This window comes from Leptonotus elevatus, chromosome 21 (assembly GCF_054856555.1).
Source record: "Leptonotus elevatus isolate MCC_2025b chromosome 21, RoL_Lele_1.0, whole genome shotgun sequence".
NCBI classification, from domain to species: domain Eukaryota; kingdom Metazoa; phylum Chordata; class Actinopteri; order Syngnathiformes; family Syngnathidae; genus Leptonotus; species Leptonotus elevatus.
In genome coordinates, this window is record NC_141259.1 from 15,359,600 (window position 1) to 15,371,988 (window position 12,389).

The following is a 12,389-nucleotide window of genomic DNA, read 5'->3' on the forward strand; positions in this document are numbered from 1 at the left end:
TGCAACACAGCCACATACCGTCGATGCTAATCATTGCCTACGTTGGCATTAGCCTTAAGCTAGCCAAGCAAAGGCTAAGCTTTAAATACGCAAGGTTTACATTTCAACGGAGATTCGGCGAACAACACGAATGTTGACAGGACGGCAGAATTGTGTTGAATTACTGACAATATTTATTGATATATTTTCTTCCCCAAAGAGAAGACACGACGTTTTCTCCAGCACATCACTTTACACAAAATACATTTGCAACATTTCATCTCGTGTCAATCAAGGCTTATTGATTGCTTTGGATTTGATCCATTTTTTATTTACTGCTTGGAGGACCTCAACGGGGCAGAAAACCAAAAACACGGGATCCGACACGGCCGACGAGACTCGCGGGCGGCGGCGGCGGCGGCGACGGGGCCAAAGAGAGAGAGCTTAAATACGGAGGCAGAGCGGGGAACATGCGGCCAGGATATATGACACTCAGGCAGAAGCGGCGGGAAAAGCACAAGAAGAAGAAGAAGAAGAAGAAGAAGACAGAGCGGAGAGGCGACGTCGGCATGCTGGCGGCACACAAACACGTTTTTTGCACACCAAAGCCCAAACACGACCATCGTATGCCGGACAGAACACAAGTGCTACTTACAAAGCCAAACACGCACAATTTACGCGTAGACACAACGTGGAGAGAGAAATATGTCGGCCGGAGGTATAGAACGGCGTTTTATATATAATGATGTGTTTGCATAAACGCACGTCACGTACGGAAAGCAGGGCAAGGCGAGAAAGCGCATGCATGCGCGTGCAAAAAGCCAGGAAGTCGGGAAGGAAGCGGCCGACCGCGCCGCCGTCAGCTGCTAGCTGCTAGCTGCTAGCCGTTAGCCCTCCGCGAGCGAGCTCAATTTAGCCAGGCCAAAATGTCGGAACCGTCTCGTGAAAACGAAGACAAATGCGGCAGAACCTCCCAAGCGAAAGACAAAAAAAACGCTTAGTCATTGCCTGTGGATGCCACAAGATGGCAGCAAAGCACTACTTTTACCGGACAGGACATTAGGCCGCTTGTCCAAATCAAGCTCCTCCCCTAAATTCAATATAGTGCAGTGTGTCGTTTTGCACAAACACAAATACAGATTTCAACATTCTCAACTCTCTTCGAAGTGAAAACTGAAACCACACGAGACCACTTCAGTCTTAGTCTAATTATTAGCATTTAGCTACATGCTATTACGGACCCTCGCTATTTGACACTCTAAAATATTATATTGCAAATAACAGGGAATAAGTTGCACACCAAAAAATAAAGCAATAAAGCAATTGACAAACACGAGCTCCCTCTAGTGGTATGTGAAAGAATCACTCAATGGAAAGTTCAAATTGGACATAATACGACAGGTTTGACATTTGCGACATTTGCATTTCATCTTTAAGGACCGGCTATTCGCTTACTTTTATTCGACTTTCCCGTGCGGTAAACAAAGAGGAGTTGACTTTTGGTCAGCTGAGGAAATCCGCACAACCTTTTGGGACGTTTTCACTTTGGAGATTCTGCTGCATCCAAAAACTCAAACAAAAACCACATTGTTTTGGTTGATTGCACATTCCGGGTTACAGACTCGTCACCCTCATGAAGGGCCGCTTGTGTGTGTGTGTGTGTGTGTGTGCGTGTGTGTGTGTGAGGTGCTATCATGTACACACAAGACCAGCAACGTTGGACTATAAAAGGTCGCAAAAAGACGCCACACACAACAAACACATCAAGGTCACGCCGTCGTCACGGAGCACAAGAGAAAGTGACAACGGCTCACGACAGTCACCACCACCACGAGGAACGGCGCGCACGCACACGCGCGCGCACGCACGCACGCACGCACTTCACAAGTTACGAAGTTACGCACGGGATGAAAATACATTCAAGCGGACGCGCTCTATTTGGGACGAGGCAAAGACTTTGTCCGCTCCTGTTGGACAAACGAACATCACAAATAATCCCGTTATACGTCTTACGCACACGTCAGTTTATTTACACTCGAGTCAAATGAAAAGCGATCGTGCGGCGAATTGTGCTTTTCTGGCCATCAATCACGCGCTCAATATTGCTGACGAATCAATCAAAGGAGGAACGACGACGCCACAAAACACATTCCGAATGGAACGCCAATAACATACGCAGCGACGAGGAACCCAACCAGGCGGCAGACGGTACCAGGAAGAAGTCCGCACCGCAAGAGCCACAACAGTAGCCGGGATCGGGTGCGAGACGTCCTTCTGTTTTGTTTCAATCGTGAAAACGATCAATAAAGTGCTCGATATTAACCAACGGCCGATCCAGCCCCAAAATGAAACCATTTCATCGCGTCCAATGTTTTGCTGCAGGCTAATAAAGTTCCTGTGGCGTTGGATTGTTGTGGCCCGTCTTTTGCGAAATGAAAACAAATAACATCAATAAACATCTGCACCGTAAACCAGACCCCAAACGCTTCTTGTGACAAATCGTGCCAACATCGTCAAAGCCTCCCGCGGCCGTCGCTTTCGACATCCCGGGTTCCGTCGGCACCAAAAGGAGCATTTGCAAATTGGCTGCCGGGCCGGCACGCGGGAAGTCAACGCAGTCGACATTTGCGAGCTCGCGAGTCGGCAGCCGGCGCTCGCGAGCTCGTCTGGTCAACAACTGAAAGTGCGCCGCCGCGCTTTTGACACGAGCGCGCAAGCTAATCATCGGGACAATCAGTCGAACTTCCTCCACGCGCGTCAAGCAGGCGAGTCAGGAATGTCAATTAGCGCGAGCTAATTAGCCTTCGACCTGGCAGTGTCGGAAGCATTTTTGAACTCAATCGGTCTTCAAATTCGTCCAGGGTTCCAATTTTACACTCATTTCAAGGAGAGTGAGGAGAATTTTCTCTTAGTTTTTCAAATGATCTCGCGTCTGACTCTTCAAGTTTCGATTGTCACATTGGAGAAGACGCCAATCACATACTGAAAATCAAACGGCGAGACGTGAAAGTTGTCAACGCATTTGTGGAGTTGCGTCGCCGGCGTTACGAAGTCTTACAAATCCAATTTGCCGTCAACAATCAAACCCAATCGTTTGTTAGCCACAAGATCCCTACATTAGCCAGGAAGCTAATAGCATACTTTTGTTTCACGCCACCCGGCATCATCACTTTTTGCCGCTTGAGCGCTACGTTAGCATGAGCAAATTAGCCCCGCGGCTAGCACTACGGCGAGATTCGATGGCAGTTGATTACTCGGAGGTAAGGAAGGCCAAAAGTTTCCCTTCAAAAATGACTTACAAAAGCGACTGACGCTATAGAACACACGCACACACTTTGGCACGTCACCACATCGAAAATGCGACAAAAAGATTGAAAAATAATCACAGTAGTAATAATAACTGTGGACTTATTGCACATGGTTACATATTAGCGCAGCTAACGTTACACTGACGACCACCTTATTTGGTTGGGACAACACGAGAGCGGAAAAATGGCCGACACAAGCAAGTTGTAAAAAGCTTCGGACCGCGTCAGTCCACAGCTGGCAAACGGAACATCGAGATTAGAACGCGTATATTTTCATATCTACACAGCCGACCGCCATTATAGTGCACAGGATGCCGGCAAGTCCAAATTTGGAGTTGTACGACCGACGGCCACCGGGGGGAGAAATGCAGCGTCGTCATTAATGCTAATCGGCGATTGTGTTTCACATTTGATCTGATCGCCAAGATGGCTGACTTTTCTTTTGTAGAAATGTTTACGAGTACGCCGTTGAATTGTCTTTTGGTTTCGGGGGTGAATTGGACGGTAAACTTCAACCGGGAGTGACAAACAACTTGAAACATTTTAAAATGTGCCGAAAATAATGGGAACAAATGAGATTTCTTCCTCTTGCAAATGTGGAATGGCGGCAGTTGCGCGTGAACACGGCGACGCCAAAAGGGGCTTCACTCTATCGAACTTTGAAACGGCAAATACATCATCTTGGTTTTGGAAGGAAACGAACGAGTTATCGACGCGGCTGGACGACGACGACGGACTTTTTTTTTTTTTTTAGAGATCCTGGCCGAGACGCTCGATTTCCTCGATGAGGAAGTCGATGTCCTCGAAGGCGGCGGCCGGGTTGGAGATGACCATGCGGAAGAAGTTGACCTTGTCACCCTGCGGCTGGTAGCTCACCATGGTGGTCCCGTACTCCATCATGCGCGCCTTGATCACCGGCGCCACCTGCAGCGTGCAAACAGTCACGCGCTCGTCACACTTACAAAAAAGGCGTTCCTTTCAAAAGCAAAGGAAAACATTTCGGCATTTTTTTTTTATAATCAAGGCTTTGTCTTGTTGTTTTGTTCAATTCCGGCTCATGAATAAACTAAAGCGGTTGCTAAGCGACGCTAACAATGTCCAAATTGCGAGCTGACCTTTCTTCGCTCAAATCATCCTTTGTGACTCCTAAAACGAAAGGCGGCGGCGTTTTTGTTTGACCGGAAACGCCGAGCATTTGCGTTACGCCGCATTGCGGAAACGTCCCGATGTTGTCGAGACACTTCTGAAGCTTCCGCTAATACTGGAGACACTCTTGTGTGTTAGCAAGGAAGCTAATCGTGGATCAAATGTTTGTTTTTCTTCATTTGGTTCCACCGTCACTTGTTTGCTAAGCTAAGTGTGCTACGCTAACACGAGCCAATCAGCTGCAGTTCTTCAGACGAGACGAGTGCTTTTCAAAAAATTAAATCAAGTCCGTGAGTCAAAAGCGTTCCCAATCGTTCACTCAAACGTGTCGCTAACAATGTAGCATCATGTGTCGGTCGACTTCCCGAAATGTCACTTCGCTTATTTTGACCCGAGCGTCAATTATTTGTGATGCTCGGGTGCGACTCACCTTGTGCAAGCGTTTCTTCTTCTCTTCTTTGTCGTCCATGTAGCGCATGCCGGGCGGAAGATACCAGAAGCAAACGTTGGTGTGCTGAGGCTAAACAAACAAACAAACAAACATTGAAAGCAACGCCACTGTCATGAATATTCATATTTTGTTATGCAAATGAGCGTCCAGAGGCGTCGTGGTCGTCTCGTCGTGTCTTGGCAGGCTTTTGTCGTGCCGTGTTCAATGGAGCGCGTTTCGTGACGCTGCGTGTGCTCGCCATTCGTATGCAGATCAGCAATGAATCGGCTTTTCGGGACACGTCACGGCGGCGGCCACAAATGCAGAAACGCCTTTTCAGGCAAACGCTAAAGTACACGCATGCGTGACAAACCAACCCATCTCCATGTTTTCCCAGCATGCATTTGACATTTTACACAGAACACGCGTGACAGGAACACTTTGCATCCGTGTTTCATATTTCATACAGAGCTCATTTGACTTTTTTTTCCTTCTCTCTTTCCAATATGTCCGTTACAGACGATTCTTTCAATGCTAACGTGCTCAACATGAACTCATTTGCTCCCAAAACCGTATACACACGTTCCATTTTAAATATTGCCGTGGTCCCAAAGACGCATTTATGTATTTGGGCTTTGACGCAGCCTCTCAACTGAAGAGAACGCTTAAAGCAATGGCACGGCCAGCAGGTGGCAGCAGAGTATAAGAGATCAACCAGGGGCCATGTTGAAAAAAAAGCTTTTTTCCCCACTGTTAGAAACAGATTTGTGAATAATGATGAAACTCAGCTAGCTTCTAATGCTAATTGCTGCAAAACGATAAAAGAAGAGACTCATCTTTCTTTTGGTGTTTTTATAGCAATAGAACGGAATATTCTGTGGGACTTGCAAAATCAGTGAAAATCCAGTAAAACAGCCGGGAGCAAAGGGTGTTGCTTCAGTCAAAATGGCTGCCAGTCAATGAGTTCAATAAGCGTGGTGTACGTACTTTGCCGTCGAAGACCATCTGGTATCCTTCCCTGTCCTTGATCTTGTTGTACAAATACTCGGACAGTTCCAGACACTTGTCGATCTGCGCCTCGAAGCCGATGGTGCCCTGCCGAAGCAAGACGGCCATTAGCCGGTCGGACGGACGGACGGACGGACGGACGGACGGCGGTCGTCACCTTGGCCCTCCACATGAGCCACAGTTTGAAGATGTCCACGTGGCGTCCGCACTGCAGCGCCTTGTCTCCGGTGTCGTACGACAGGTCGTAATGTTTGTCCTGCTGGAACAGGTAGCAGGCGTGCATCTGGTTGCAGTTCTGCATCAGGCCCTGTGGGGGGCGCCCAGAACCCCAAGAAAGAGCAGGGGGAGGGGCTTCGTCAGTTGGCTGGCCAAATACTTTTTTAGGGTATCTGGACTTCAATATTCTTTCTGGCCATAAATTCAACGTACGTTGTCAAAATAGGCTCATTCGCTGTTTTTCAAAACAATATTTCGTTTGCCGTTCATTTAATAAGTCTCATGTTGAAAAGCATCTTGCGCCAGCCAATCAAGTTGTCTATTTTCCGTCATTACGATGAGCTAATTAGCATTTTTTGGGTTTGCAAACTGAGCTGAGCTAGTTAGCAAAACTGAGCTGAGCTAGTTAGCAAAGCATAAAAGTGGAGCTAACGCTAGCTAGCGCTTAAACAGCCTGCAACGAGTCTGGAAAAAAAGTACAAAATGGATCAAACTGACCTCCTCGCGCACCAGCAGCGCAGAACACTGCAACGGCACCGACATCATCTTATGCGGGTTCCAAGTCACCGAATTGGCTCTGCGGCAACAACCGGCATCAAGTTAGCATCCAAAGTTAGCCACGTTAGCCTGGACTTAGCCAGACTTAAGTCCCCTTTTTCAAGACTCGAGACTCCCAATTGTGCCGTTTGCATCCATTTTTTTGTGCTCGCGTGCGCATTGGCGTGCTGACGGGTAGCAAAAGCAAAACGAGTGATCCCAAAGCACGTTTTGTCCCCCCTAGCGTGGGGGCGGAGCAGACTTGCCTGTCAACGCCATCCAGTTTCCAGCGGTGTCTCCGGGACATCAGCAGACTTCCTCCCCACGCACCCTGGTGTGACAAAAGTCAATCAAGGTGTGCTTTTGCTCTCATTACAAACGGAATTTGTTGTGGCTTTGGGGTGTAATTCCCCCATCTGCCACTAGACGGCGGCACACCATTGTGTTTAAGACTCCATTTGAAAGAAGAATGAAAACAGGAAGTATTTCAAGATCAGCCTCGTATTTGCTATAATATAATCGAAAGGCAATATTAAATGTGTCAATCCTCCGTCATCCTGCGTTTTATGCCGACAGGAGGTTGCAGGTTTATCGATCAATGACATCTTGGAGCACGATTGATCGTATATTGTGAGATGCTGAATGACGTTTGTTAGCTTGTACCATATTTTTGCTAAATTCAATTGAGTGGCATTTTTTGTTGCGACTCCTAATTGAGATGAAACAAAATCATCTTTTGGGGGTAGAAAAAGAAGATGAGAAGGAGGAGCGGGCGGGCGGGTCAATAATGGCCGTCGCCAGTGATTTATAACCTGCGCTCACATTTGTGTGTGTCGGCCAAAGCAAAGCATCGGCACGCATTTGTCAAAGTCAACAACAAGCTCTTCATTCCCGCCGACGAGCGAGCGAGCGAGCGACTCACGTCCACGTGCATCCACACGTTGTGCTTCCTGCAAATGTCGGAGATGGCGATGAGCGGGTCGAAGGCGCCGTACACCGTGGTGCCCGCCGTGGCGCTGACGAAGAACGGCACCAAACCCTGCGCGGAATGGCACGTCAGATGACGTCGCGTGACGTTTGCCTTGACAACGGCCATCGGAACCAGCGCGTCACCTTCTCTTTGGACTCCACGATTCGACGCTCCAGGTCTGCCGGGATCAATTTGCCACTGGGGGGTGGGGAAGGGGGGGGGGGGGGCAACAACAAAACAGCAACTTTCTTTCAGCATTTTTCATCCTTTAGAATGAAAACTACAACAACTGATAATCACTTTTTGACACGAACTACCAATAAGCCACCATTGTTGGAAATCCACGGCGTGAACGTTTTCTTACGACGTGGTACCTAATGAAGTGGCCTTGCGTGACACGAGCCGGGCCGGTTACCTTTGGTCGGCCTTGATGCAGATGACGCTCTCGGTGCCGATCCCCAGCGCCGCTGCTCCTTTCTTGATGGAGAAATGACTCTACGCAATATCAAAACATTGTCACAAGATTTTCAGGACGCCAACAGGCACGCTTGAAAACATGAAGGCCGACCGACGTCATCGCGTGCGCTTTCCCGCCATTATGTTAAGCAACAGGACAAAAATGCGAGTGGACGTTACGTGTTCTGAGGTGAAGGCCGCCAGCCTGGGAACGGATGACATTCCTTTCTCCTTCACTTCAGGGAACATCTTGAAGCGGGCCAGCAGCATGGCGTACATGTTGGAAATGGCGCCACCTGGAGGACACACACCGTACTGCAGTTGACGACTTTTTTTTATTTTTATTTTTATTTTTTTTTTTTTTTTTTTATTTTTTTTTAAGCTGTAACGTTGTGTGCCATTTGTAACCTCAAAAAGCATCGTCAGTCGCTAAATAGAAACCCCTGTTGCATACAATATGGTTTTTAATATTATTTTATTAGAAACATTTACGTGCATGATCATAAGTTGGGTTAGATTGCTAGTGGTGAAATATTATATTTATAAACACACACAAACCTGTCAGACTATAAAAAAAAAAAATGTTAATTAACACACACTCCGTTTGTGTCTATATATTGATATTCGTATTATTTATATTGAATACAAAATCAAATATATGATTAGTGTGTAGCCAATAGTAATAATAATAAATACATATCAACGTCGTCAAGTCATGCACAACAATCACGAGAATTTTTCTGTCTTTTATTATTATTTTGTTTGCTTTTTACATGTTTGGCCTCCTCTATATGCAAATGAGGATGTCGTGCTTGTGCGTGTGTGCGCGCGTGCGCGTGCGCACCGGGCGAGAAGATGCCGTCGCCGCGTCCGTCGTGCCATCCGATGATCTCGCGCATCTTCTTGAGGGTCACGTACTCCAGCAGCACGAACACCGGCGCCACCTCGTACGTGAACCTGCGTGGTGACGTCACAGGCATGCACGCGCGTCAAAACGCACAAAACCCATGCGGCGTCAAACGGCCACGTCATCGCACGGGGATTGTTATTTCCTGCATTCATTATTCTTTATGAATACATTTGTTTCATTGCTTGGAGAACGCAGACGCGTGTCAAGTGTCCAATTTGTTGATTTTACAAACTCCGACTTTTTATGGGTGTAAAATAAAAAGATGTGTAGCAAGGAAACCTTTAACATGAAGGGAAAATAATCATATCGTGTATATTTCCATGACTGATGGTTAACAAAATTGTTTATGCATAAAGGGCCCTAAAAAGAACATTTGCAGTTATGTCCATATGTCTGACCTGAGTACAATTAATTGCCCATGCAGTCTTTTTTCTTTTTTCTTTTTTTCTTTTCGTGACTGTTGGACAAGCGGTACGAGGCTTTATCAGCCCCGAAGCAGACACACACTAAATGGAGCCGATGGATTTAATTTCACAGCCAATTTTCTCCCCTTCTTGTTCCCATGGGGATGCAAAAGAAAGGAGGGAGGGGGCACGAAACAGAAAAAGAGAGAGCGTGTGTGTGTGTGTGTGTGGGAAGGGGAGGGGGGGGGCTAATTCCCTTCTTTTGTTCATTTGACAGCAAAAAGGGGCAAAAGAGGACGCACGTGCTTTGCCCAACGAACCACGGAAATGCAATGAATAATGATGATGATGATAATGATGATGATGATGATGATGATGATGATGATGACGACGAGCGGCTCGAACTCACATGTTGGTGTTGGCGGTTGACGTCAGCCAATCAGCAGCCAGGCCCACCATGTCCAAGCCAGTGGAGAGCTGGTTGAAGTACCTGGGGTGGGCTGAGGGCCGCGCAAGGTGCGATGATTATTATTATTATTATTATTACTATTTCACATTTGAACAAGAAGCCGTTTCATTGCAGTCAAATTGTCATTTTGTTTGTCGAAGCAAAAAAACATAACACACACAAAAATAATAATAATAATAATAATAATAATAATACTCCTGGATTATGTCAACTAAACTGAAACATTGATTCTGCATTTCGATCCTCGCCGGACGCAATCAGCAGAGATAAACGAACACATTTTTGTTGTGTGTGAATAAAAATGCAGTATGAGCATTTCAATTTTACGCAGCACATCATTTACTGGTCCTCATTTGCATGGACAAACTTCACACAAATTGAAAAGGAAACTGCACGAGTGCTTTATTAACTCCATCCATGCAGATGTGCGAGCAAGTGACTGACATTTGCTGCAAAGGTTGCAAAAAAATAAATAAAACGTTGTATTTTATTTTGCCCAAAATAAATGGTGTGTTTGATTTCGTTTTGGGCCTATTGTAATGCGATTGTCATTGCAAGGAGGAGGAGGAGGCCCCATTTCATATTTTAGTGTTTGAAAAAAAAAAGAAGCAAGAAAGACAAAAAGAAAAGAAAAAGGAAAGCAAGACAAAGCAACGTACACATTTGCGCGTCGCACGCGCACGCGCAGCCTGCCGGCTTGCCTCTTTTGCTCACCTGTCTTGATGGCGTACTTGAGGGTGGCGCGGCAGCTGATCAAGATGTCGTCCAGCGTGCTGGGCTCGTGCTGCAGGTCCCAGTTGTTCATCTGCAGCAGCTCGCTGGGGTAGTGGAAGTCGACCACTTTGGTGTCGCGGTCGAACGACTCCACGATGTAGGCCAGCAGGATGTCCACCACCTCCTGCAGGAAGCTCAGGGTCTTGGCGTCGCCGTCCAGGGCCGGGAGGAGGTCTGCGGGCGTGCGCGCGCGCGCGCGAAACGGGACATTTCAAAAAGAAGAAAGAAAAAAAGATTGGGAACATATCGCATTTTGTTATGTTTTTTTTTATTTATATATATATATATATTAGTCGGTTGTTATTTTCGCAGCGCAGAACAAAAAAAGAAATCAAGGTGACCTCTGCAGCATCACGCATCGAATCAAGTGTGTGTGTGTGTGTGTGTGTGTTTTTTTTTTTTTTACGGCATCACACGCTAAAACGAACAATTTCAACAAGGAACGTCATAGAGCGCAAGTATTTGACCTGCATCCAAAATGCACAGAAAAAAGAGGCCTAAAAAAAAGCATCCATCGCGTTTGTCTTTCAAATCTTTCGTCTCCGCATCAAATGAGGGGAAAAAGGTTTGCAGTTGTTGGGCGACGTGTTGTGCACCTGTTGCGTAAAGGTCGGAGAAGCCTCGCACGGCGGCGGCTTTGGTGCAGTTGCAGCTTTTGTTGCAGCTTGCGTTGCATCCGCAGCTGCCCTCCGCCGCGTGCGCGTCAGGCTGCTGCTGCTGCTCCTGCTTGGCGGCGGGGGGCTCCGACGCACCTTTGTCCCCCTCGTTCACGTTCAGGAGCGCTTCAGTGCAGAAAGCAAACAAACAAAGCAGACACGTTGACACGCGCCGCGCCATGAAAATTACAATCGCACGGAAAATCCTCGCCTACCACATAATTTGGATCCGAGCCCCCCGGAGAGTTTCTGGGCCGCTGCTTGGCACCAAGCTCGGGCTGCGAGAGACACAATTAAGACCGCGCAAAACTTGAAGGACAAAATGCACACAAATGTCAAACAAGACCAATGAATGGACCCCCCAAAAAATGTAAAAGTGATGCAGGCAATTGCAAGGCCTGCAATGAGCGATCACGCGCGCGTCGTCAGGCACTCACGCGTGTTGGGGCTCTGGTTGCCAGAATTGTCCCCCGCACCGAGGGACCAAAATCCCGGGGACGCCATGCAGGCTCACGAGCACGCCGAATGTGGCGGCAGCTGCTGCTGCTGCTGCTGCTGATGATGATCGACGTCGGCGGACGCGCGCGCACACACACGCACGCACCGCACGCGCGACGCCAACCGAACAAAAAAAGAAAAACAATCACGAGGCTCACTCCTTGGAAAATGTGTAGCCTGGTCCAGGTGACAAAAAAAAAAAAAAAAAGGAAAGAAAAAAAAAAAGGGGGGGTGGGGCTCGTTACATCCTAAAAACCCAAACCCAAAAAAGAAGCAAGTGAATTAGTGTGTGGAGGAGCAGGAATGACATCCAATCTCACGTCATTCGGGAAAAAAAAGCAACATTTGAACCCCCCGCCCCCCGAATGGTGACGCACTCACTTGCGGCCCATGCCGAGCTGCGTGCATGCGTCGCGACTCCAACACGCACGCACGCACGCACGCTCACGCGACTGCTCCAATGGATCCTCCAAACGGGCCCCGAATGCCCACCGAGACGTCTGCCCGCCAGGGCGTCTCATAGGGGGCTGCGAACGGAGACCCCCCCCCCCCCCCCCCCCCAAGAGAGAGAGCTCCGAAGGAGGGTCTTTCTCTCGCTGCCGCAGCGTCACAGCTCGTTTCTCCAAAA

At 47.8% G+C, this 12,389-nt stretch overlaps 1 protein-coding gene across 1 annotated transcript; it reads right to left on the reverse strand.

Moving 5' to 3' along the window:
• Positions 1 to 150: 150 nt before the first annotated feature.
• On the reverse strand, positions 151 to 12,284 carry gad2 (glutamate decarboxylase 2). Its single transcript, XM_086065603.1, has 16 exons — positions 11,701 to 12,284; positions 11,479 to 11,541; positions 11,204 to 11,389; positions 10,548 to 10,781; positions 9,774 to 9,864; positions 8,895 to 9,007; positions 8,231 to 8,346; positions 8,010 to 8,089; positions 7,738 to 7,792; positions 7,547 to 7,663; positions 6,891 to 6,955; positions 6,586 to 6,664; positions 6,029 to 6,178; positions 5,851 to 5,958; positions 4,864 to 4,953; positions 151 to 4,211 (listed from the first exon to the last, which is right to left on the reverse strand). The coding sequence occupies exons 1-16, from the start codon at positions 11,765 to 11,767 to the stop codon at positions 4,038 to 4,040; spliced, it is 1,788 nt and encodes a 595-aa protein (XP_085921729.1). The 5' UTR covers positions 11,768 to 12,284; the 3' UTR covers positions 151 to 4,037.
• Positions 12,285 to 12,389: the final 105 nt, after the last annotated feature.